Source organism: Cyprinodon tularosa, unplaced genomic scaffold (genome assembly GCF_016077235.1).
Source record: "Cyprinodon tularosa strain WSP-4 unplaced genomic scaffold, ASM1607723v1 ctg462, whole genome shotgun sequence".
Lineage (NCBI taxonomy): Eukaryota > Metazoa > Chordata > Actinopteri > Cyprinodontiformes > Cyprinodontidae > Cyprinodon > Cyprinodon tularosa.
This window is the reverse complement of record NW_024039188.1, coordinates 262,230-290,227: the sequence shown is the minus strand read 5'-3', so window position 1 is coordinate 290,227 and position 27,998 is coordinate 262,230. Positions and strand designations below refer to the sequence as shown.

The 27,998-nt window shown below is 41.1% G+C and overlaps 1 protein-coding gene across 1 annotated transcript; it reads right to left on the bottom strand.

Moving 5' to 3' along the window:
- Nucleotides 1-802: 802 nt before the first annotated feature.
- kiaa0930 (KIAA0930 ortholog) lies at nt 803-27,998 on the bottom strand. Its single transcript, XM_038301155.1, has 10 exons — nt 27,508-27,998; nt 15,813-15,961; nt 11,221-11,325; nt 10,895-10,972; nt 10,720-10,821; nt 10,215-10,355; nt 8,340-8,528; nt 6,475-6,634; nt 6,236-6,391; nt 803-2,625 (listed from the first exon to the last, which is right to left on the bottom strand). The coding sequence occupies exons 1-10, from the start codon at nt 27,650-27,652 to the stop codon at nt 2,585-2,587; spliced, it is 1,266 nt and encodes a 421-aa protein (XP_038157083.1). The 5' UTR covers nt 27,653-27,998; the 3' UTR covers nt 803-2,584.

The window sequence follows — 27,998 nt, the reverse complement described above, 5'->3', positions numbered from 1 at the left end:
TTTCATGCTGTCTGTAAAGGAATGAAAGATTTTTTCCAAGCACTAAGCTCACTTAGCTGATTGCTCCTTCCTGTGTTTCCAAAAAGGCCAAAGTAAATAACCCAGTCCTTCTTTTCACTGTAGACAAGCCATGATCTGCTTCTCTGTTCTCCATTTTTCATTTGGATGAAATAATAGCTGCATGAATCATGACAGCAGACAAGATAGAGGAGAGCAGGAGGCGGGGTTACCAATCTACTCGCTCTGGAGAGCAGAGTTCGCTGCTTTTAGATGTTGTCTCCAAAGTCTCCAGTAGCAGAAAAAAGTCTCTAGATTTGGCGCTAGGAGCTTTTTAGAAATCAAAGTGCTAGAGGGGTCTGAAAAGTGGCTAAATATAGCGACTAAAGCGCTAAGTTGGCAACACTGCTCTTTGCATGGTTTGTTTTCAAATGGTTTGCTGCTGTCTGTTTGGACCTTTCTGAACATGTGCAGCAAATGGACTGATCCAATATGGTGGACACTGAAGGGGGGGGCTGAGACACACTTAATATTATCAGCGTTCTGATGGCATTTTAGCCAAAGGATTTAGATCAAAAACATAATTAATGTGCAGAAATATGGAACTTGGCACCCTAGGCAACTGCCTAGTATTGCCTAATGGTAAATAGCACCTGATTTTGAGAGTAGATCAGATTATTTTAGTAGCAAAGACTCTTTCTCAGGACCTGCAAAGCTGCTCTTTCACTGGTTGACATTTTTTCTGATAAATGCCTTTACATGACAAAGAAATAAAACAAAGAAAAGACAAAAAGAAGAGCCAAAGTCAATTTTCTGCTAATGTGTATTTCAATAAATAAATATGAGAAAATGTTTTTAAAGTGAGCAACAAAAAAAGATCGCCAACATGCACAGTAACCGAGTGTACAAAAGCTGTGATGTATGAACACGTCAACGAAACATCCAAACAGCTTTCAGAAAGGCGCTAAAAGCGTTTTACAGTGCAAAACCGTCATCTCAGTTAAAGCAGTCTTTGTTATTGATCGGCGAGGGTACATTCAGCTGGAGGCTCTACAAACATCATCAATAAACACCAAAGAGACGAGTGATCGGATTTCCCGAACTGAGGAAAAACACGTCCTGTGGAGAACTTTACAGCTACGACAACACTGATGAAAACAAACACTTTGATCGATGAAAATTACTGACAGGATCTGATCAATAACAGCTGACAGACAGCTGATGCATCAAGTGATCGGCAGGTCGGGAAAACATGACGAGAAAAAGGTCTTTTTAGCACAGAAGCTGCAGGAGGAACCGCTTAAAGCTTCACTCTGGTGGTTTGGATGGAAATGGAGAAACAGATTTAAGGCTTTAGGAGCACAAAGGGAGAAAATATTCGCCTTTTTTTTTACATCAAAAAGTTAATCCCTTTTGTTCTGGAGTTTTTCCTCTTTAAAAAAAAAAACATAAGAAAAATTCTTAAAGGGGATTTTATTTTAAATAAAGGTCCAGTAGGGAAGTGAAGTCAGTTACATAACGTCGAAAAGACTCAAAATTAAAACTAAAACTGAATGTGATGATGAAGGGAAATTATTTTATACTTTTAACTTTAATTAACTGAATCATTTATTTATTTATTCACTTTGAGGGTTTAGAATGTAACGACTTATTTGCAAAAAATGTAACCTTACATTGAAGAAAAAACATCAAAAAAAAATTTCCTTGTAACAAAACCTTAGTTTTCTACACACAAAGTAACTAAAACATTTTGTTTTAAGCAGGTTAACTAAAATAAGACAAAACAGTGCTGGAAATAGACCGAATTTACTAATTTAATAAAAAAAATTCAATATTCATTTTAGTGCGGTGAAATAATGAGATTAAATACCAGTTATGTTCTGCAGACTTACTTTTTTATGATGTTAATAAAGTTTAAGAAAACCTGTTGGTTTGTGAGTGATACAAATATGAACAAAAAGATCTTCTGGGAATAAGATTCTTACAAATCATTTCCTTTATGTAAATTTATTTAAATTTACATTTTCCGCTCCCATCAGATTAAAGTTGAACATGTTGGTTCCGGCTGTGAATGTGGAGGTTTTCTGTCTGCGTTGAAGAAAACATCAAACTTTAATCTCCCGCTCCCTTTAAATGGTGCAGAATATTAGAAAAAGAGCAACTCTGCGACGCGTCGGTCGAAAAAACGGACGACGGTCTTTAAAAGCACAACCTTTAGTCAAGGCGTCTCAGTGAGGAAAGCAGCAGATATTTACAGGAAAACAAACATTAATTTCCCTCTTCCTCCTGTTCCGAGTTCGACCAAAGCCTCTTCACGCTGAGGTCAAGTGGTCCTGACGCCAGGCCCGTTTCCACGGAGACGACCTCGGACTTGGCAGGGCGTTGAAAAAAGAAGAGGAGGCACTTCCTGGATGGCTGGTTTGTCTGCGGAGCGTCTCTGCGCCTCGGTCGTCTCCTGAGCGTCTCGGGTGAAGCGGGTGATTGGCTGCAGGTCTGCGCCCGGGCAGCTGGGGGCGCTGCTGTTGTTTCAGTTGCCTGATGGTGGAGGCACTTTGTAAAGATGCTCTGAGGGGGAAGTCCGGCTCCGTTATGTCATCAGGATGGGCTTCTGCCTCACCTCCAGGATGTCTGCCACACAAACACAAGGATCAGTGACTTTTGGAGGAGGAGTTTTAAAAAACATGGAGGTTCAACTGGTTTTGATGTCAGGCTTTAGTGAACAGCTCTGATTTTCTGGGTAGAAATCAACACAAAAAAAAATCCCTTTCTGACTTTTGGATCTCTGGTTTGGAAGCATTAAGGCGACACATTTGTTTTATGCTCATTATAGCATCTTCATATCACAGTCTAAGAAGAATCTGAGCGCTGAGACTAAGGAGAAAAAGTTTGTTTCTCTCAGGTTGGAGTCGGTCTCTAAAGTATCTTGATTAATTACTTAATGTATCAGAGCGCCCTCTGCAGGAAAAAAGGTGTTTTTTCCGAGTATAGCAAAGATAAGCACATATAGAACTGTTGTATATTTGGAAAAAAAAACACAAAAACAATAAGTTTAACAGGAATGTCCTCCATTTAGCCTGGGAAATAACATGTACAGCTCAATAAATAATAGCATCCTTTATCCTGGCAAAAAAACAACCCTTTGAGCTCCCCTCACTATCCTCTGCAGGACACAGCTCTGTAAAATATATGAATGTTAGTAGAGAGGATATTTGTGGCAGCAGTACTTAAGCAATTATTTTATTAATCATTAATTCTTATTATTAATCAACTAATCTGACAAAAAAGGCGTATTTAATGTGTAATGGAAATATATATATATATATATATATATATATATATATATATATATATATATATATATATATATATATATATATATATATATATATATAAATATATATATATATATAAATAAAATAATAATTTTCAATAGGAAAAATAAGAAAGGATCCATCCGTAGCCAAAGAACATCAACATTTTAAAAGCTCAGAACTTGGTTGACTTTACATTAACGCAGTGCTAGCTTATGGTCATAAGAATGTGCATATAGTAGTGCACTTGCACGATGTAATCTGAAAAATCACAGTTCTGCATAAATTAAGCAGAACTCTCCTAGATTGATAATTGATACCAGAAAACAGTGTAATGTAATATTAAACGAAGCCTCCAGGAAGAAAATTAGTCTGATGGATTTTAGGAATCTGGGAATCACTGGAGGAACTGTCACAGCTTTAATTCATTTTGCTAATATGTTTTTCTAATGAAACTTTAATTTAAAAAAGGGAACAAACTAATTTATAGCATTTTAAAGCAGGGAATCAAATCAAATCAATTAGTTAAGCAAAATAATGACTTTAAAACATTATGAGACTTAATAGCTTTGTTTATAGGATCACTGACTGGGTTTTCCTCAAGGCCTTAAGGAAATATCACGATAAAAGTTGATTAATGTTTGTGCTTCAAGACAATGAATCATATTAATCATTTAAACATTGATGCATTTTATTGTTTATTAATGTTAAAAATTGATAAAGGGAATGGAAACCCTTAATCAGCTTCTATGATAACTACAATTGTGTATCAGGCAAATAAAAATAGCATTTAATAAAGAAACGGGTTTAAAACAATGTTTGTCTTCGTACTAAACAGTATCTGAACTTCAGTCTGGGATCATTTAACTTTAATCCCTTCAGTAATAACCATGGCCTGGTGGAGATCAGCCTGTGGTGCTGCTGAGGAGATCTGGAAGGCTTGTTAGCATCGTTAGCAGCCTTCAGGTCGTCTGCATTATTGGTTCTCATCTTCCTCCTTAAGGGCTGGTTATCCTCCTGCAGCAGTGGTAGCAGACATTTTTGATTTATGCTCAGTATTGAAGCGTGGTCTGTGCTACACGCTGTGGGTCTAGATACGGCCGAGGCGATGAGGAAGTGGGGGCGAGTTTGTGTGACAACGGAGGGACATGACGGTGAAAAAATAGCGGGGATCCAGGTGGAAAAGGGTCCCAGCGTTCTCTCGCACCTCGATCTTCTAGCTGCTCCAACTTCACGAGTTGTTTTCCGCAATTTCGGTCATAAAACAAAACAAGCCGGCCTCCTGTCTGCGGTCAGCTACAATTTGGGAGAGGAGCAGCAGAGCGTCTGCAGAGAGGGCGGGACGTCTATTTCTTCACTGCGAAACCTACGCAGACGACCTGATTTTGAAGTATAAATCAGCCTTTAATGTTTGATCCTCTATGGGGTTGAGATCAGGCCGGTTTGCTGGTGATACTACAGTAATTGAAGCAGCTGTTAGTACCTTTGGCAGTGAGAGTCAGAACCAAGTCCTGCTGGAAAATAAAATTAGCATCTTCACTAAGCCTGTCAGCAGAAGGAGGCATGACGCGCTGTAAAATGCTCTGATAGATGGAGGTGTTGATTTTGGACTTTATAGAATTCAGTGGACCAGAGCCAGCAGACAGCATGGTACCGTAAAACCAACACTGACTTTAACCTCCAGGATTCTCTCTCTAATCTTCCTCTAGACTCTAGAACCATGATTTTTTATCCTGAAAACTTTGGACCTTTGGGAAAATGTTCAGATCTTTTTCTTTTCAGCTAAGACGTCTTTTTTCTGAGTTCAAAGAGCAGCTTAAACACAATTAGTCGAACAATTCTAGCTCATGCTCTAGATACATGTTTGGCTTCTAGCATGAAATTCAGACTCCATCAGCAGAGCCTTTCGAAAGGAAACGCTTACTCATATTGAGAATACGAAATTCTGAAAGTACTTTAAATATGAAATTATTACACTGTTCAATAAATGATCAGTGTTTTAATCATGTGCTGTATCTGGTGTTTGTCACAACGCGCTATTATCCAAGTCATCTTGAAAACATGCTTCTTCCAAATGTTGGCTACATATTACGGGTTTTTTCTCTGGCCAGAAGTTCGATGGCAAATCCTCCCTCTTCAAGTTGGCGATCCAACGACCAACCCGTCCGTGGAGGATCAGGAATCAGAAAGGTGGAATAACTCTTTTTTTTTCACTTTTACCCGATGTATTCCAGCATCCAGCTGCCATGCACGTGGGCATTGTCAGTTTCACTATAGCTCTGGTGAATTTCAATGGTGAAGTCCTCTGGAAATCTTCAATAATTGTTGTTGATTGCAGATGTGTCTAGTAGTTCCCATTGATTTAGCTTGGAAAGCGGGGAGAATGGCGCTAGGCTAACCGCACCGTGACGTCACTGCTGGAAGATGGCAGGAGGGAGGGGCTACTATATTTGGATAAAAATGGCCGCTCCCAGACTCAGTGATCACGACGAAAATTTTCAATTTTATACAGATTAATGCTAAATTCATCAAATCGATGCAAACGTATTGGTTTTAGGTATAGATAATGATCCATTGATCATTCCTTGCTGACCAGACTTTTCCTTTAAATTACAGTTTTTCCTTCTACTCAAGTCTCTGTATAATATACCTGAACAAAAATCACTCTGTAAATAATTAGCTTCCTTAGTAAAGGTTAGAACAATAATGTTAATTCGATAAATCTTTTCTGTTTAATGCCTTATTAAAATGATTTTAGATACTGAATTAAGGGTTTCTACTGATCATCACAAGTAAAAAGATCAATCAATAATAGAAGTTTCCCTTCTTAAATGAAAAGAAATAAATCTACTTATAGTTTCTCCTGCTGTTGCAGCTTTCTGCCTGCAGATGGCGGTGTGTTACTGCACTACACCCTCGGCTCTGACCTGTGGTGATGCGGTGCAGCGGCAGCGTGACGTAGGTCAGGTGCGAGTAGAGCAGGAAGTAATCCTCGGCGCGGTTCAGTTTGAGCCAGGAGCCGACCAGAGAGCGCCCGGTTCCAGAGAGCGAGCGCGAGCGAAGGTTGGTGGCCGTGTGGATGTCTGGGAAAACCGGTTCAGTGCAAATCAGTACGTGAAGCAATGAGAAAAAACCCACAGTGACCAGTTTACTGTCGTCTCTTCACCTTCATCCTCTTCCTCCCTGAAAAACTCCTCGCTGTCATTGGCGGAGTGGGACTTCTTCATCTCTGCGATTCGGTTTCGGGGGACTTTTCTTCTCAGGGACGGAGAGAAGAAGGAGGGACGGTTCCTCTCGGGGGTCGGAGGAGTGCTGAATGACGTCACCTGTGGGGAAAACGCCTCGTTAGTTCACCCTGAAAAATGTCATAGTTTAACAACTAGGGCTGCAACTAACGATTATTTTAAAAATCGATGAATCGGACGATTATTTTTTCGATTAATCGATGAATCGGACAAAAAATATTTTTTATATTAACCTCTTTATTCCAAAATAAACATTTTAGACAGAACAAACAAGCACACAAGTACAGGTTGCTCGTTAACTGTACTGGTGCATTATGAAAAATAAATGTTTGTGTTAAAACTACGCAAACTTACATAAGAAATGTAGCTGTACATCCACAAAATATAGGCTACTTTGTTTCATAAAGCGCAAAAAAAGACATTTTTGTTTTTAAAAGCCCCTAAGGGGTTCAAACAATAGGCCCCCCCATTTCAAAAAATAAGTTTTTTTAGACTAGAAGAGTTCTGCCTTTTAAGACAGGAAAGTATAGCAGTTAAAGTTGCTACTTGAGAAAATACTGAACCATAGAGATAAAAATAGCCCTGTGATTCAAATTATAAATTGTATTTGGAATAAAAATGAGAGAACTAGGGGTGCTAAAAAACACATCCTCCAAAGACAGATATTTACATGGGAATGTGGCAGATAATTAATTGACATATTACTGATCTTGCTGGATTTTATTCTGCTTTACTTCCATAAATTGCAGGATCTTCTTTACTTTAACTTTGCCAGAAGATTTAAACTTTAAAAGCCTTGCCCTCATAATTTGCAAGTTAATTTATTTATAAAGAAAATGTAAACGCTGCTTAAGCTAATTCAAATGAAATTAAAGGTAAAATAAGTAGCCAACCTTATCCCTGTCTGTAACATACTAACACGGTAAGGAAAGCATCGGATGAGCTACCTGAGAAACTAACGTTACGTTTCCCCACTTTAAAACCAAACAAACATGGTGGTTCCGTGCCATGTTCATTTCTTTTGACAAAAGTTGCATGTTATCACTTTTTTCGCTTTACAAAGCGCAGGCTATTTTAATTATTGTGATCAATTTGCGCCGTCAATCCCGGTGCATGCGCGCTTCATTTGCAGTCTGGACGCTGAGGCTCTGACTGCAGCGCTGAGAGGGACTCCTGCGGGAAAACGCGGTTGGGGTGGGGGAGGCGTCCCACGGCAGAGTAGGAACGATACATGCTTTCACGTAAGAGTCTCCAAAAGCCGCCAGTGACACCGAAAAAAGTCGACAGATTTGTCGCTAGAACGCTTTTTAAAAAAATAGTCGCTGGAGGGGTCTGAAAAGTCGCTGAGTTGGCAACACTGCAACTGCGGCGCTGACTCGCTCTGCCTTTTTTTTTTCTTCCTCTTTCAGTCAAGAGGCAGTGATGACGGCGCGGCGGATGACGCAATAATCGCGCGACACAACTAATCGATGATGAAATTCGTTGCCAACGCTTTTAAAGGTCGATTTTTATCGATTTTATCGATTCGTTGTTGCAGCCCTATTAACAACCATTAATGTTGGTGGCGATGACCTCTATAAACAAAGAATTCCTCCATCTTGAGCTCAGACTATAAACCAGACATGATTTTTACTCATCAGATTGTAAAACGATGCATAATTCAGTCCTGCTGCATTTATTATTGACGGTGACCTGGTTTCTTCACAAAGCTTCTGGACTTTCTATCTGCTTCCAGCAGGAGGCTCAGAGCTCCTGCTCTGCCTCATGGGCTGGATTTCACCCTCACCCGTTCATGCATGGGGGAGACCTGGTCCTCCTCTGTGTTGCAGGGTGACGTGTCGCCCGTCGGCACCCGACTGACGGCCATCTCGGCGTGACCCTTCCCCTGTGGCCCCTTCATCCTCACAAACTCCATGTTGTTGTACTTGTAGAAGCCGAACGACATCCGCTGGGCCATTTTAGCAGCGACGCTCACCTGCAGCAACAGAAGATTCATTATTTGCTCTCCTATGTTTATAAGGTTAACCCTCTAAAGGGCAAGTTACCATTTTTTTGATCACTTGCATGTCCCTTAAGCCCGGCGTACACTGTGCGATTTTCCAGTCATGCGAGAATCTTTCAATCGGGCCGACTTTCAGCCTGATCGTGCGTCGTGAAGTGTAGAGGGGGTTACGAGCGGTGATCAGGCTCTAACGACCGCCTCCTGATCAGGAATCGTGAGGTCGGGAGAATATCCAACATGTTCGATTTTCTCCCGACCGTCATGGGAAAATCGCTCAGGGCGCAAACAATAATTTTTCTTTTTATTCTTCCTCACAGCAGCGTGGCGGGGGTGCAATGAATGAAATGCAGTTGTGTCTGTAAAATTGACAGACTGTAGCAGCCACCTTTGCTCAGCCAAGTATTTTTTTCAAATACGTTGTCACCTTTTCTTTTCAGGGCTTTCAGCACAAAGTTACACAAATTGCCATGGCAACGCATTTCACTATAGTGAGCTTAATATCCCCCTTCTGCTTGTTGCTTGTTGATTGCTTCTACTTGCAACAGAGCAGCTCCATCTCACTGCAGAGCTCAGTCCGACGTGGTTTTTAGTCGTACAGTGTGAGCAGGTAGATCGGATCAGAGCGTCGGGCAGAAAATAAATCGTGAGCTGTGAACTCACATTGTACAACTAAACCCTGCGGTTAATCCTACAGTGTGAGCAGCAGCTGCGTGCAACGATTGAAAAAAATTAAAATAAATAAATCGCACAGTGTACGCCCCGCTTTACAGATGGAGTCCCCTACGTCCCTCAGTGAGGTCTAGATGCACAAGATCTATATCCAGCGTACATCTTATTTTACCTACTGGAAATTAAGTTGGAAAAAAAAAGTTAAGAAAAAAAAGGTAAAAAGCTAATTGAAAAGTTAATAAGCCTAGCAAACAATTATATTTAGGTTTATAAACTAAAAAATTGCCAGTATCAGCATTAATGCCTCTAAGGTTATGATGTACCAAAAATTTATTTTTTACTCTCAGAGTGTTTTGAATGAATTTCTTATAGAAGCACTGTTTCTATATTTCTTAATATATTCTGGCAAGATGGCGGTTTTTTTTTTTATTACACTGACATTAACTTTTGCCATCAAAATAGCCATTTTTTTTATGTTACAAAGGTGATAAGGTCTTGTCCTGGATTCCAATAACACTATTAGCTTAAAATTTGGATTTTCAAAGTATTTCACTGAGTGCCCTTTAACCCTGTAATGCCAAATGTATCGTATTTGATGCATACGGTTTCTGAAATGTTTTGCGTCTGACACCTTTTGCATAATTTAATGGTAAAAACTGCTCAAAATCCTATTGTACACAATCAGATATACCTGATAACAGCCAGTAGAAGACTACACAAAAAATAATCTTGACTTATCGCATAGTAATAAATTATTAATATCAAAAATCTATTTCTGTTTTTTCTTTTTACATATTTTGTTAAAAGGCCAAATAAGGAATTCAAACAAACAAAAAAAAAAAAGTAATTTTCTGTTTTGTTTTATTCTTGGATCGGGCTTTAAAGGGATAAAGGGTTAACTGATTATAAAATATATTTATAATCAGAAAATCCATCTGTAGTTTTGTTTAAAAAGCTTCATTTTGAGACGCTAATGTTAGGGACTATTACCCGGTTGTCGTAAACCTTCCTGAGGGCCTCGTAGCGGATGGATCCCTGGAAGATGACGCCCTGGAAGGTGTTGCTCTTATCGCTCGCCACCAGCTCCACACACACCATCTCGCCCTCGCCGACGGTCATGTCTCTGAACACCTGCACAGGCAGACAGGGCTAAATCCATGGCGGTTCTTACACCTGCGGTCCTGCTGCTGCGTAAAGAGAAACATTTAGCTAAATGCTGCAGCTGCATGCTGTTTCCTGCAGCAAACCTGTTAAAGGAGGTATTAGCTCAGCCACTCTGGATTAAATGTGGTGGAAAGTCACCTTCAGCACTGCAGTAACTTCTGCTTTATTTCCAGTCATTCCTTTTAAATCAATCAAGTCCTTCCGGAATAATTTCCAACATTTCTTCCATCATCTTCTGCAGTTTAAATCTAACACCCATTTCTCTAAGCGTTAACGTAAAATCAAATTTAGAAACATGTTTGGTTTGAGGATCACAGTCGAAGGTCACTACCTCTTCAAAGTTGTCAATCATGAAGAAGATGTTGGGATAGCTCATCTTGGACTCTTCTCCTTTGCTGTCCATGGCGTGTTTGCTGGGAGACGCAAAAACCTCCTGGAGGAAGAAGAGGAAAAGATGAAGGAAACTGAGCGGGTGCGACTCAGCAGTGACTGATCCCATTTCCTACCTGACACTTCTTCTTGTGGACGTGGATGTCGCCGGCGTCTGAGCGCGTACAGACGGCACAGGTTACCACGTAATCCAGCTGTGGGGAGACAAACGTCTCAGGTTGGTGGAGTTAAAAGGAACCAACAGCCATCAGGATGAATTCACAGATTAATATTCATTTGTAGACCAGCTGGATTATAATCTCTGCATCCTGACTGGGTCCAACATGGTTTTATATGGTTTTCTGTATTTATTAAATGTAAATGCAGACTGAAGAAAAATCTACTGAGAAATTATTTCTATTCTGTTGGATTTTGTGTCCCATTGTTCGATCAGCAGCTTTACCTTCTGCAGGATCAGATTCAGGTAAACACTCTCCTCCCAGTCGATGTCTGGGTCACCGAGGCCCGGAAGCTTCTTTGAGTCCCGTCTGTAGACCTCCACCTCCACCTAAAAACAGAAACCAAGTAAAGTCATCAGGTTTTCTACCTAAAAGTGCCAATTCTAGCTCTGCAGGTTGTAACGGCAATTATATAATCTGTCCCTTTGCTTTTAATCCTCCATTTTCTGTCCCCCAGGTGTGAGAGATTTCTCTGTTTTTTCCCCCCCTTCATGTCAGACGCTCTTCAGGGAGATCCCGGGTCTCTAAAATGCCAGGACTTGTATCAGTCAAAGACCTTTTAGAGCGCCAGAATGGTTGCCATGGTTACATCTGTTTCTGTGTGGAGAGCTGATGGGATGAAAAGGCTCCACGTTGGAAACAGGTGGATGTTGCACAGCAGCGTTAGGATCAGAAAAGACAACAAGTCGATTGTTTTCCTGTGGCTTCATGGAGCAGAAACAGCCTTAAAAGCGTCACCTTTCCTAGAGGGGAAGTGAGGAGAAACACTATTCTTTATTTTATCTTTGAATGTCAAACAGGCAAGAGCAGAATAGGAAACTCATTGACCCTTTTCTTCGATAGATCAGAATCGATGTTTCCAACAAATCTCTATAAAAACAGCAACAGAAACATGAGTAAAACAAAACAAAATCTTCAGAATGTATCGACAGATAACATAAATCAGGGAACGCCTGAAAACATCTAGACTCAAAAGTCAGGATAAAGTCTCTTATCTTAAAGCAGAAATCAGTTAAGTTTATTTATATAATAACAATTTACAACCTGCGTCTGGATTTAGTTCAATCAAATCATAGATAGTCGGGTTTAGGAAGGTTTCTATCAAGAGAAACTCGTTAGATCGTATTACTCTATTTGCACAATAGTTGGATCATTGATCAGCCGTACCGCTATAAAGAACCCTGAAAATGTGTGAAAAAATAAAAATAAATCAGCCGATAACATGCTTGATCAGCTGCTCCAGATTTAACTGGTTTGTTTCTCTCTGCTAATAAAACACCAACTGATAATTGACCAACAACAGAAAGCAGGATTCAGTGAGAGTCTGACGGGGATTGATGAGCAGGGAGGCCGACAAAGCTGTAACAGCTGGATTCCAAGAAGCAGAGTTAAAAGGAGAAGTTTCTGATTTAACAGCATGGCTACGTTCCAAAACTCACCTATCAGACCGATTAAGGTAGAGACTGGAAGAACCGGATCGAGCGGTTGGAGGATTTCCTGTTACAGGTGAATGTGCTCTGATTGGGATTCTGACCAGGACCCACAGAGCAAGGCGGATACCTGCCCGTGATAGTTGATCAGGGAATGGTTGATGGAATTAAAAGCTCTGGTTGAGCCGCTTTAACGAAGAGCAGCGGCGTTAAAGCCGTGACCCCGCAGCACAAAGCAGTCAGCTGTTCCTCCGTCTGAGGAGGAGGACGAGATAAAAACTGTTAGGGCGAGCCGGACCTGGAGAAGCGAGGGGGTAACCATGGCAACCAGAGATGGAGGGGCACGTGGGACAAACTACAAAAGGCTGACGTGAAGAGTCTGTTCTCCAAATGTAATTATGAAAAGGCCAGAGATGAATGCTGCTGCATCAAAGAGACTCAGTGTGTGTGTGTGTGTGTGTGTGTGTGTGGGGGGGGGGGGGGGGGTTATGCTAAGCTTTTACCTAAAAAAAAAAAAAAAACAGGATTGTTAAATAACTGCAGATGCAAACATCATTGTCCTTTAAAAAAAAGGTCCGAAATTAAATCTTAAATATTTAAATAATTAAAAGGAAAAAATATTGAGTTTATTTCTGAAATATATTTCCTTTCTTTAAGTGTTTTTTTGTTGCTTCATCTGATTGCCAACTGTTAGAAACAGAGCTGTTCTGAAAGAGTCTAGTTATTGACTAATTAGAATAAAATAAAGCTATTTGACTTGATTTGGTCTTACTCATTCGGTATTCGTCCGTCTTTGGAGGATTTTCGTTTCTCTGGGCTGCAGCGCAGAAGCCGCCCACAGACCAGGAGATAGATAGAAGGATATATTTTAGCATTTTTGGACACGATCACAGTAAAATCTGCAGTGCAGGGCGGATGAACTCCGCACCGATCAGAAGAAGCGCTGCCGCTGCCCTTCGTCTCGCCGTGTAATTACATGTGGCCTTTGGAAGGTCTGACCTATGAGCGGACACGACTGCAGCTGATGGCCTAAAATGGCAAACGTAGATTACATCTGCTGCCGAGCGAAAACAGGGAAGATTTTCTGTTGAGGTTTCAGCTCATATGATGCAGAGATGGAGAGCTGCTGTTTGTCCAACAAAATCAAAAGAACTAAGAAGTCTTCCTTTTTATTAATAAGCATCATCATGTCTTCATCCAAATTATTCCCCCCTAAAAAAAAACTGAGCTGATCTCCATTATCTGGGTTAAAGAAACTGCTTTGCACCAAAATAAAAAACACTCAGTAGCTGCTTTTCTTGGTTGAAAGTTGCAGGAGGGTAAAAATAAGAGGTGCAAACATATTTGGTTTGAGGTCTTTAGGAGAAGAATCAGAGCCTCTGTGGGGAATTGAACCTGAAACTGAGAGCATAATCTGCCCAGATTAGAGGAGCCTGTATCTTTAATGATACAGAATCCTGACCGTTTGTGCTATGTTCACACCGCAAGCAGCAGATGCAGCTAATTTACATGTAAAGTCAATGCACGACGCGCATCAAGGTGCAGCAACAGGTCCTGCAGCGCGTCTCAGCAGCCGAAGCAGCGCGTCATGAGCTTCTGAGCATCTGAGGCGAGCAATGCTCTTCAGAAGCAGCAGCTGGAGTTGGAAAAATTGAACTTTAGCTGCTGGACGCGCCTCATTAACCAGTCAGAGAAGCTGATCTGGGAGCTGGCAGGGAGTCAGACACAGCACTGCTGATGCAGAGCGCTATGATCACTCCTCTCAAACAGTTAATTAACATCTAAATTAACTTCAAATGTAGAAACCTGCCGGCTAAATATGTTCAATTTTATCATCCTGGTGCCTGCAGTTTGGATTACATACGCGAAAAATGCATTTCAGCCACCACAACCACTAGCTGAAAAACGCGAAGAGGCGACCGAGCCAGAGGCTGCTGTTGAATGGGATTCCTGGTGACAGCGCACCGCCAGTATGTGGGGGTTTGACCGACTCCGACAGTGAAACAATCTTTGAAGGCAGGATGGTAATCTGGATGAACTGACTGCACAGAAAAAGTTTTCAGGTGGATTTTCTCACTAAAACATAGATTCAAATTACTTTTTACCTGCTGATCACAGCTAATATAGCTGCCATTGAACCAGGAAAAGAAAGGATAGGGTAGCTCCGCCCATCAGACTGACTTTTCGAACGCGCAGCCAGAGCAGCAAAGATAGGTCAGGAAATTGATACTGAATCGAATCTCCATGATGGATGTGATTTACACCGCTAGTTCTGATGCGCGGCTGAAGCAACGATTCTATTATTTTCGATACTCAAGAATACACCACAATACGATTCGATTAATTCGACGTCCCGCCCCCTCCACAGACGCTCCACTGCTCCACTCCCAAATTGTAGCTGACCGCAGACAGGAGGCCGGCTTGTTTTGTTTTTATGACCTGAAATTGTGGAAAACAACTCGTGAAGTTTGACCCGCTAGAAGAGCGAGGTGCGCGAGAACGCTGGGACCCTTTTTCCACCTGGATCTCCGCTCTTTTTGGCCCTCATGTCCCTCCATCGTCGGACTAAACTCGCCCCCACTTCCTCGCCACCTCGGCCGTATCTAGATCCACAGCGTGTAGCACAGACCACGCTTCAATATTGAGCATAATTTAAAAATGTCTGCATCAAGCTCACTGCAACACACTGCTGTAAGAGTATAACCAGGAAGTGAGGTAGGAGGGCAAAATAGGTTTAGCGCCACCGCAGCACGGGAGGGAGAATTACGCCCAGGAGCAAATGGATAAAAATAGACCGGAGGAAAAAAAAAAAAGAACATTAATCGATTCTCTTCCGGACGCATCGATACAAAACGATTATTATTTACACCCTTAGTCAGAACTAAACTGGTACAAGCATCAAAAATTAAGCAGCAGGCATGTTTTTGTTGCTCCTGCTGCTTGTGGTCTGAACGAAGCATTAGCATAAAGTTAGCTCATATGTGAATCCCCGACCATAGAAGTAGGAGGCTGGCTTTGACTAGGCCATTCAAACACATGTGGGTACTTTAAATCAGGCTCTACTTAGCTACACACTTTAGTAGTAGTTTAGATAAATGGTTTAAATTGCAGCTCAGCTGTGAAGAAAATAACTGACCTAAATCTTCGGCACACAGTCATTGTTTAGAATAGATTCCTCTGCATATCTGTGTGTGAAGGCTGAGCTTCAGGTCATAACGTCCATCTGAATGATCCTCATGTCAGTTCACAACAGCTGAGTTCAGAAATCCTCCTCCTGAACATTTCATCGTTTCATCGACATTATAAATAACCAGAAAGACTGTAAACATATGTGATGTGGATTTTTTTGCTTCTTACTGGAAAAAGAAGAAGTTTCTCCTGATTACCTTTTTCCCCTCGCCGTTGTCTGCGCCGACGTAGGCAGGCTTCCTGCGGACGTAGAACAGCATGTCGTCCTGCCGAGGTGCCCACTTCTCCATGAAGTACGTGGAGAACATCCAGGTCCAGAAAACGATGCGGTCATCTTTAAAGCAGCCTGGAAAACGCAGCAAAGAGGCAACGCAGGGTTAAGATGGATGACCACGAAACACAGCAGAGACTAAAACTCTCATTTCAGCTTTTATTAATCAGCATCGTTTTGATTTCTGATAATATTTCAATTCTGTAACCCTTCAGCCATGAACTGCCAGGATGCTGCTCCATCCAGAGGATGTTAATGTTCCTGCTGAGGAAATAAAACCAGGAAACACCTCAGAGGAAAGGAAGCCGCCTCTGCAGGGCGTCCCTCCCTTCATTTAGAATATCTCTGACTAAATCACTTACAAATCTTTCTGTTGAGGCTTTTATTCTGGAAAACGGTACAAATTAAGGCTGTGAGGTCGAAGGAGTCAGACACCAATACACTGATGTTTAATGCTGCTTTGCTCGTCACCTGATTGAGGGCAGTACCTGTCTCGTTACCCGGCAACAGTTGCTAGGAGTCAGAAGGGTGATGTTAACGGTGCTTATCGTCTGATCAGATGCAGAAATTTAGGCTTTTATTGAAGAAAAGAATGAGTGAGTTGCTAAAGGAAACAAAAAAGATTTTTCTGTTGGATCATCTAAATAAGTGGTCCTTCTAATTGTCAATCAGTCTGGTGATATGTTTACATATTTGCTCGTCCACATTTTCACTTACCGGAGTCCAGTCTGACATGGTGGAAAAATTGCAAATCTTCCTTTTGATAGTAAGCTTGTATGAACGATGCAAACAGCAACTTTTAAACACAGCGTGCACAAGAAGAAATGTGCTCACGTACCGCGGGTACAGGGTTGTGCATGTGCATTTTTTAAAGTGGAGAGGGCGGGCCTTTTCAAAAATATGCAAAAAACCTCCACTACACCTTTAAGGCCTGAATATTTAAAGTATCACTGAATCATATTGAGACAAATGTCTGGAAAACCTCAGGAAGGAACCTAGGAAGTCCAGTGATTAGATGTCTGATCCATTTCTGCCGACTTAAGTCGCTCCTGCTGATCCTTGGAAAAGATCCAGAACTTTCAACCAAAGGACAGTACAGGAAAGCTAAAGATCTGCGTTGGTTATTCTTAGCAGGATTGTGTTAAAAATCTAAAACATTTCTTGTATAATTGTTCGTCACTTCCTCTTTTCTTTTTTTATAACGAAGCTTCCTTTAGTCTGGATTAGCAGCTTAGCCTCAGGATTAGCAAATTATAACCTTAATTAGAAGCTCGGGGGGAGAAAAACCAAACCAATCGAACCCAGATCCTGATAAGAGCCGGTTGAACAGCCGAGGTTTGCCATTTTAGATGGAAACCCCACATTATGGGGAGGAGCGGAGCCGAGCACAGGAGAGTTAACCTCGTTATCTTTGATCCATTTGGCTTTGATTGAATAACATCGGAGCTTGAGAAGAAGAAGAAGAAGATGAAGGTGTGGGGAGGAGGATTTCCTCCAAACACTTAGAGGTTTAATTATTAAAATGGAGCTGAAGATGTAAACGGAGAATAAGAGGAAAGTGGGACAAATTTCTGAAAACAGCAGAGATTATGTCCCGATTATTAATTTATATCTAGATCATAGAAATAAATATCTGATTAGGTCGCTATATTAGGAGAGAAAACACCTTGTTTAAAATAATTATTGATTTCCAGAGTGAAACAAAGATGTTCTCAGCTCAGATAACGCAAACAGATTCCTGTGTGTTCAATCTGCTGCTGCTTTGAGATGACCTCTGGCCCTCATCCAGACACACTTGGCACCAAGACCAGAGCCTCTCAACAAGAGCTGCTGCTGAACCCAGCAGGAAGAGCTTCTGGAAAGTGAGAAACAGCGGATCAGGAAGACGGAAATGTGCCAGCCATGGGAAATCGTTAACTCAAGGTCCTCCTACAAAGTTCTGCTGCAACTTTAAACTCCACTGCAGAGCCGCTTCCTTACACAAAGGTCGAGTTTAATAGCCTCAAACTGGTTTGAGATTAAGTTTTAGACAATAAATGTAAAGGTTTAAAATATTTAAGGCCAGGGCAGAATTAAAAGGACCTGAGGGGGAAGATGGAGACCTGAAGAAAGCCTGAAAACGTAAATCTCACAACGGTTCTGCACATCTGTGCCTCTTCTTCCTGCATTAAGCAGAGAACGGCTCTGCAGCAACCTCAGAGAGATCCTGCTCTATTTATAGACTCTGATCCCGCTTTAAAAATACATCAGCTGATGATGAAACTGGGCGCAGCATCATACGTCCCGTGAAAGTGAGCAGAATCACCAAACGACCCTTAACGGAAGCTAAGCACGTCTTCAGCCGCATTCAGAGGCAGCGAGTTCTACGCTCTGGACTCAAAGAGTAGGAACTGGACGGTGGAGAGCGCAGATATGGAGCCTCAGTGGGGATTATAGGTGAGAAGTTCAGAATTCACCTCAAAGAAGGGTTGGAAAGGGAAGAAGAACTGGAACCAGAATGAATCAGAGTGTTTCCATGATGAAGCTGTGAAATGTTCTGAATCCCAATATGAATGTGTGTGAAACTTAAAGAACTCAATGGTTTTCATAGTCATAATCACGGAAGAGGAAGATCAGAGAGGAAACATAAATTACAACCAACATCAAAAACGTCACAAATTTCCATGAACTGCTTGGATTAAATCTAGATCTCATGACTGTAGCTGATTGTTAGAAGTCGACTGACCAGTTAATCCAGAGCTTCAAGCTCCAGTTAAACTCCCTCCTCACCCTATCAGACACCAGAACCGCATAGGCCTCTTCAGATGGAGGAAAATTTGAATCTCCATCACTTGACCTCCCTGACTAAAGCGTGTGACCCATTTGTCGCCTCTGTCATGTGATCAGGCTGAGAGGATGAAGTCATGCGACGGTTCCTCAGGGCGGATCTTGTGCTTTCTGTATGTTTCAGATGACCTGCTGCTGGCTTGGAGAAACAGATTCAACATGAAGAGGTGACATAGATCAGCTGCTTTTCATCTCTGCAGATGATTTCTCCTAACCTGACTCCGCCAGATGGATTTGCTCCGCATATCCATCTGGAAACCTTCCGTTGAAGTAATTTTTGGAAGGGGCGAAAATACTGGTTAGCTGATTGGCCTATGTTGGTGATAGAAAGGCCAGATAAACCAATCAGATCACGAAACATATGACGTACTAACAGAGCGACGACGAAGAGGAGCCAATTGATAGATCAAACTCTTGCTGAAACCAGTCGGGAGAAGAGCAAAAACATCTTTTCCTCTGAGAAAAGCCTCCAGAGCAGTGTTTTGCTCTTCTTTCAGTGAAGAAATACTCTGTAATTCCCATAAAACTTGCCCGATAGCCACGCTAACGCTAGTTTCATCGGCTGAAGCCGCCATGTTCTTTAGACTGAACTGTCGCGCTTCTCGTTGCGTCACACCTCAACCCGCCTCAAAGCCAACGCTGATTGGATGTTCGTTTGGTGAACGGCTCCAAATTTTCTTCAACGGAGAGTCTCCAGACTGATCTGCGAGTGAAACCTTGAAAGCTCTCGAGATCAGGATGGTCTCATGAGGCTAGATTTTTCCCAATCATCAGTGAAGGAATGGTCAGTTGGAAGACTAAAGGGGTTAAAAGGATATTAAAGCTATTAAACCGCCTTCAGCAGCAGCAGCAGGTTGGACTGTTCGCATAAAGCTGGATGGATCCAAACCTTCATGTCATTCATGCTAAATTCTGACCCTATCAACTGAATAATTTTGCTGCTTAAAGGGGAACACCGTTTTTTTTTTACATTGGTCCCTTGATTTTCCGTTATTCCATCATGCTCTACTCACCCATATGAGTTTTGTGTCATTTGGAGCCGTTCTGAAGATATTCCGTTTTATAATCAAGATAACGTCATGTGATTAAAACTAGCAGCAGTTCAGCGGACAGGATGAAGGAATGGTAGCCGGCGTGCATGGATGATGTCATACACGCGCCGCTTTGTTTTTTAAAGATATAAATATCAAAAATCTAACTGCAGATGTCTGGGGGACAGTGATTGGCCTCCATGTTCTGAATGCTGGCGTACCATAAAGAATCAATGATGAACAGTTTAGTTTGTGCCTTCCAGTCGTTGCCCATAGGAAGACGTTACTGGATATAACCTAACGGAATATCTTCAGAACGGCTCCAAATGACACTAAACTCATCTGGGAGAGTAGAACATGATGGAATAACGGAAAATCAAGGAACCAATGGAAAAAAAAACAGTGTTCCCCTTTAAGCCGACAGTCAAAGGACGATATATTTTCCAGGCCAATTTTAGTATTTCGGTCTTAAAAGCAGCCTATATTTCATGATCATAGATGGGATAAGCACCTGGTGGTCGTCTGCTGCTATAGCTCATCTGCTAACGGTTCCTATTAACAGCTGACTTTCCTCCAGTGGAGCCTGCGTAGTTTTCCTTTAATGTTTCCTGATCCCTGCAGTGAAACTTCTTTCATCCAACTCCTTTTAAATCACATCTATGGAAGGATGTAACAATAGATGGCTGGAACCGAAGATAAACTATCTGGGACCAACAGGATGAGGCATCCCAGCAGCTAAACCCAAACAGACTGTAAACAGATGGGAGACTTCCAGCTGGGATGTCCTTCTGTCAGTGATGCCCGGCGGTCAAACCTGCCCCAACGTTAATCAGCTGTGTCACAGACTAAAATGTACCTTCCTGTAAAAAACTCTCCTCCTTTCTCCTGAAATATTCATCAGGATTTATTACTCGACTCTCAGAGAGAGAGAGAAGCTATTTTTACTGCACAGAATCAGACCTCTGTAGATGAGCCAGCGTCTGAGGCGATCTTTTCCCTCAGACAACAAGCTGATGTCAGTGTATTTATAGCCACCAGCAGCGTTATGAGGTAATTAAACCTGAATCATGAAACTCGTCTCCACGTTTCTTCTGGCTGCTAAAATTTCAACCAGTTAAAGCTGGGATCTTTATTTTGAAGAGACGCCTGCAAGTAAAAACTGTCCTGATGAAGAAACCTCTAGAAAATATTATTAGAGGGAACGTTACTGATAGATTAGTCCAAATATAATTGAACTAATAATCTGGTAATCGAGTCCCTGACTCTGTACGTTCAGATTAAACTAAATCATCTTATGAGGAAGAAGATACTCGCTGCTCAGATTAGGTTAAAAATCAACTTTATGCATTTAGTCAACCTGGGCAGAAAATGTATGAAGTGTAAAATCAACATCTGTCTATCAGGGTCCATTTCATAAATAACGAGTAGAATCAGACTGAGTATTTCTACCCTCTTTGTTAGAGTTTCCAGTTTCAGAACAGATGATAGAAATCAGGCAACTAAACTCAGCATCTAATTAACTCTGAGTTTAGAGCAAGCAGATAAGCAGCCCTAATCAATGCAGCACAGATTATGTGTCACCATGGCAACGACAGGACAGAATCATTTTAGATCTCAATGATGTTTTTAGACAGACGCCAATCCCTTTAACAGCTCAGTTTGTAGCCACGCCCCCCCCCCCCCAGGGCATAAGGAAGGAGAAGTAAAAGTGGGCGGAGCTCTTTTCTCATTGGTTCCTATATCCTGGGGGCGTGGCCACAAACAGAGCTGTTAACGAGCTGTTAATTGGCATCTAGTCCAAACACAGTTTGAGATTCATCATATAATATATTAAGATTTAAAATGTATAATTAGATGTAAAATTTAGTTATTAATTTAAGATTTAGACATAAATATAGAAATAGGATATAGAAGTAGATTTTATTATCTAGGTTTATAGATATTTTTAAACAGAGATTTAACATTTCTATTTAACATCTGCCTTCAAATGTGAGAGATAAATCTCCATATATAAAAAAGTGTTATAAAATACAGATATTAGTTTTTACTCAGTCTTTACATTCTGTGTTTCATGTTCTGTGTGTGCACCGAATACGTGATTAATGATGTTATTCCCCCCAAAATTTCAAGTATATGTGGAGTAAGAATGCTGAGGTCTGTCTGTTTTCAGTCAAAGGCTCCAAACGAAGCTGACGAGAGATTAGAATGAGTTCACTCAGCTGTCGTGAGACGTTCCATCTGGCTAGTGAAAGATAGATTAACCTAAAAGGATACGTCCTTGGTGGGGTGGGGATGTTTGTGTTGTAGGGGTGTAAATCACACCCATCATGGGGATTCGATTCGATTATTTTTTATTTTTTCACCTTACAGAAATAGGAGGTAGGAGGACAAAATAGGTTTAGCGCCACCGCAGCACGGGAGGAGAATTACACCCAGGAGCAAATGGATAAAAATAGACCGGAGGAAAAAAAACATGAATCGATTCTCTTGCGGACGTGACGATTCATTGGATCGTCGGCTGTTGGATCGATGAATCGATACAAAACCATTATTATTTACACCCCTAGTGTGTTGGGAGTTTTTGTATATATGCAAGAGTAAAAATCAACCCCAGTCAGAGCTTCTTCTCTCCGTCTGCAGACGTAAAAATAAATCAGAGTTTTTCCTCGCAAGATTAGCTTTGTCTTAGCCCACAACTCCACGTAAAGCAGGCCATCGTCACCCTGCCAATATTTCATTATGTACGAGTAGATACCAGATATTTAGTGCCTGCTGAAAAAACTTAAATCAAATATCTTTATCAAAGCAAAGAAACATCTAATAATCCTCTCTGCAGGATTTGTGCTGCCATCTCAACAGTAAGGGCTCCCTAGCTGGGATTTAACCCAGCTGTAAAACTCATAAACCTGTGATGTTTCACCTTTTTTATTCCTGGAAATAAACTAATATAGACAATCTAAAAATATTTTTTTAAATGGAGAATGTATGCTCTTTAAGTAAACAAACATGTCAGGGCTGATTTAAATCAGATGGTAACTTGGAGCGCAGATATTACCCTGAATAAAAATGATAAATTAGACTGGGCTCTCTGATGCAAGCAGAGGCCTGACTCACTGACGGTAATATGCTTTAAGAGTCCTGAGTCAGCAGCCTGCAGAGGACCATTCAAGGACAGCGAGTAGCCTGAACAAAAGACACCGGCTGCTTCTTTACCTGAAGTACTACAGTACTGCTGGGGGTTTACGGCTCAGGCCTGGTTTCAACTGCAGAACTTTGGATCCAGTCCTAACTGTCTAATCAGACATAAACGTTTGACTTCTGCTACTGAAATTCTCTTTACGGCTTTGAAGTAGTGTCCGAAAAACTAAACAACCTCCCATAAAAACACTTAAGTAGACTCCTGCTGTCTGCGGCATCATCTAGCTGAATTTTTCTACGTTATCAGCACAGTGAGAGCAGGGATAAAGGTTGAACCCGGTCATCGTCGGTTTGCTGGTGACAATCTCCGTTTATTAAAAGTCAGCAAGTTAGAAGCTGCTCCTTCCCCTTTTCTGCCTCGTCGTCTTGCTGAGGTCTGAACCAGAAAGTTCTGGTTCCTGATCAAACAAGAGTGAAAATCTAAAATATTTGTGTAGATTCTGCTTTGTTGGTGTGTAAAGTTCTGCCCTCTGTGGGAAACTAGAGCAGCTACTGAGAAATAAAGAGAACTGAAATCTTTTAGCTTCAGCGTCTGGCTTTGGGTTTAATCACCAAAGTAAACATTTAAAAACTAACGGAAAAGTCTTAGTTTTCACTGATTAGCAGCCATCGCTGTGGGAGGGGCTTAGGGTGCAGAGAGGAAAGAGATGTTAATGAAGTTCTGCACTAACTATAATAATTTATTATCGTCTCATTTATCCATTTTTACTTATGGAAAGTATTTATTTCACTCTAAAATGATGCAAAATACATCAGCTAATTCGATTAGTTATGAGGGTAATTCATATTCAAACTAAAAGCATTTTAAATGTTTGACCTTGTTTTGAAACATTTGTTTCTGTACCTGAACATAAATTATTTTAAACCTCTTAAGGGCCAAAGATTTTTAGGATCCATTAATTGAACATTACATCAATCCTATCGGAGCAGAGAGGAAGATAAAAAAGCCAAAACATTCTCAATAATTTCTTCATATCATAAATACTTTTTGACACAAACAGCAGCCGCAGAAAAACCACAACTGATTAATGAATTTTAAAAACGTCTCGGAGCGCAGACGCTGGAGGTGTTTTTCCTGCCTGCTTTTAGCTGAAAACATCCAGCAGCAGCGGCGGCGGCGACGGTGACCAGCTCTGGTCGCTGAGCCGTGATGAAGTCATTGCTTTTTAAACAGAGCTCTATTGATTTATACATCACAGCAAACGAGCAGCACCGACACTCTGCCTCAGCGGCCGATAAAACGGGACAGAAACCGCCAACAAACTGCACAGCCCACACTTTCCTATCAGCTGGGGGTGTTTGTGTGGGTTCAGGACAATTAGATCAATTCATACTTTAGCAGGATAGTTTAGCTCCTTTACAGCAGCTTCTCTCAGCCTGAGAGGACATCCTAACGCCTGACCCACATGCTCTGCAGGAAGGAGACACAGCATTAAAGCAGGAGATAAACTAATGACCCATTTGAACTAAAACATTAGTAGTGGATATGTTTCCATGATCCCGATTTCATCTGAAAGATGTTATTTTATTGTTTTTCATAAAGGAACTATGCAGAATAAGTCAGAAATCTGCTTGATATTTATTTAAATCTTGTTTTAATCACAGCGTCTGTCGATTCCAACACTAAATCTCATGTTTGGTTTTAACTGAGTGCTCTTGTAGTTTGTTTACTGATTCTTCAGAAATGTGGCCTTTGTACCTGCTAGCTTCTTCTGTTTCTCTGACGTCTCCATAGAAACTGACACCAGAGGAGCAGAAACTTCCCTCTATATGTTACGACCGGTGGTAAACTCACTTTTTATGTTTATTTGACGTCTTTTTATGTTTATTTGACGTCCTTTTAGCTCAATGTTTGACTCCTTCAGTTATTAAACTGCTGATTAAACAAAAACAAAAAGGTCTTGGTAACAAACGGTGTAGATCGGTGGCATTTGTGTACAAACTCCTTTATGATATTTTCAGCTTAGTTTGTTTCATTAAATGTAAAAATCAATAAACGTTCCATCTTTTTAGACAAATCCATAAGTTGGTAAATATATTAACAATATAGTACATTATTAGTATAATATTTTTTTTACAATTTTTTTCAGGACTCTGGACTTTCAACATTGACTGTTTTGGAATTTTCCACATTTAATATTAATAATTGAACTTTATTGATCTCACATTGGAGAAATGAGCTCTCTGCATTTCATCCATCGCCTTAGTGGAGCAGTGGGCTGCCATTGTGTGGCGCCCAGGGAGCAATTTTACCCAGAACATCATTTATTTTTCTATTTTTAATAAAATGTTGACTCCTGCTAATGACTTCGTCAAATAAACTCATTTTGGAAAGCTGAAAAAAAAACATTTTCCAACCTCTGAAATCACTTCTGGTTTTTGTTTAAAAGTCAGGCATCTTAAACCCTGTCATGTTTCCTCTTTTACTTAGGATCTGATAAAAAAATAAAAAATCCCCACAAAAAACACAGGAGCTTCTAAACAAACAGGAACAAACTACAAGATTTTCCATTAAGGCCAGTTTAAAAATTAACAGCAGTAATGCAGAGTTTAAGGCAAAGAAAACAAAAGACACACAGAAGTCTGATTGTGAATATTGATGGATTGTAGGAGTGCAGTTTTAGGTGATTATTAATACATTTTATATTTTGAGGTTTGAATATGCGTGTCATTTAGGTGACAGGGCTTTCTTTCAATACATCTTATTGAAAATTGAAACAGAAAAAGGAAAAAAATAGGAAGGCAAACCATTCAGAACTTAAGTATTTAGCTGAATAAACATTTTATTAACCTTTGATGCAATATAATAAAGCTTAAACATTGATTTAAGGACAAAAAAGAAATAAAAAATTCAACAGTTGTTCAGTATGCCTCCATCTTGTTGACGTCTGGTATAAACTGACCCGTTTTCAATCATTTAAAGTCCACATAAAGTGAAATCTGTGCTTCGACCGAATAGAAAAGGTTATCTCTGTTATCTTTTCAAACTCACGCACATTATTGCACCTCAGTCTGGTACATTTTTAAAATGATTGTGCACTAGGGGTGAGTAATGGCATGGGGGTTGTGATACGATACTTGTGTAACAATACAATACCATCACAATATCACAATATCGCTATATTGTGATATTTTTCCAGCTATCAAAATTAAATGTATAGATAAAAAAGCAAGCTCTGCCACCAAAATAATTAAATGATCAATATCTTCTGATGACATATACAGATATGTTCCTGAGAAGATAATGACCATTTAGTCATTTTGGTATCCATGCTGTTTGGGGTTTGAGTCAGTCCGTGTCTTCCACTCTAACTGCCTCAAATACAAATACGGCGCCGCGCCGCACAGCTAAAGGGCTCCATGGCGCCATCTAGCAGTGTGGCGGTGCAGATGCAGCCCATTTTCCCTTATTGTTTTAGGTAAACATTTTTATAATTTTTTTTTTCCAAATCAATACTAGAACTGAACGATCAATATTATATTTTTGGAAGCCGAATATCACGATATGCCGCGACATCGATTTTTTCAGGTTTGAATATGCATGTTATCACAGATTACTAGTTCGAGCTTCAAAGTTTCAAACAAAATATCAGTTCAGAGGTCACGGATTAGCGGACCGTGATCCGGACCCAACCCCATTTAAAACACTTTAAATTACCCCATGTTGGCCGTGGACAGTGTCTAATTTCACTTGCGCCTCTTCTCCTGTTAATACGGTAAAGCCCTGGGGAGCGTCCGGCTCCAGGCTGCACGTGATCCAAATGAGCCAATGAGCTGTCAGTCTGGGTTGCTGCTGCTGCTACTTTTAGACACAGCAGGCAAACCTGTGGCAAGCCGGGCGATGGGAAAGAAGGAGAAGACCATGAGAAAAAGAGAGCAGAGAAAGTGTGGACTGCTGGAAGAACTGCGGTGAACTGGTGAAAGAAAAGTGAAATGGCGTGCTCAAAGATGACCCTGCACATTTAGAGGATGTTTGGCTCAACCTGCTGCTGTGAAGCAGGATTCTCCACCATGAACAGAATCAACAATAAATCTGGATCCAGGCTCAAAATGAGCTCCTTGATATGTGCTTGAGAATGGCTTAGTCTCCGGTTAAACCCAGGTTTAAAGCCTTGCAGGGCAGCCTAAAGCCCACTGCCAACATTAAGACAGAAAAAAGAAAGAAAATAACAAACCATCAGTTCAGGGGTTTGAGAAAATATGGGAATCAGGAAATTATCTATAAACCAAACTGAACGATTGTTCTCTATTTCAAAAAACACTTTAGATATTTTATTTTTAATTTAATGTATAACATGAACGCATAAAAAAACCTGCTTTTTATTTCAGTAATAATTTTTAAAGTAACAGATTATAATTAACAATATCTCTGGACCTTAACTGGTTAAATATTTTCTTTATTTTGACCCCCCTAATTATAAACTGTCATAGAGAAAGTGACACATATTATAGGATTAGCAGACTTCCTGGCTGCTTCATGAGAGAAATAAGTCAGGATGTTAAGCGGCTGCCTGGCTGCTACCTGCTCCCACTCAGAGCCCCAGGACTTCAGGGTGTCACACTCACCCAGTCCGCTGATCTCCTGCCGACTGTTCAGTCGGTTCCTTTCGTCGGCGATGGCCTTCAGCATCTGCTGCAGGGAGCCGTCCAGCTCTCCGTTCTCCTCCTCCGCGGGCCCGACAGCCTTACACAAACCGGGGAAGGACGCCATCTCCGAGCTGGGATCATGACAGTCCGGGCTAAAAGCAGCCCACGGTACCGGTTCACGGCAGCTTAGTGACGGCTTGAAGGAGAACCAGAGAGGGAGAGAGGGACACCGGGGATATCCCCCGGTTCTTCTTCAAATCACCTCCGGAGAAGATGGCTTTTAGAGCGGGAAGGGGCCGCTGGAGGTCAGGACCGGAGCGCTCCGCCTCAGCTGCAGGGTTATCGCAGACAGATCCGTCCACAGAGGGAGATCCTGCTACTTCTGTTTTTCCGATCAGCTGGAAACACCCCGAACACTTCCGGTAACATGAAGGCATTAAAGAGACAGCGCAGCTCAGACGCGCAGAAAC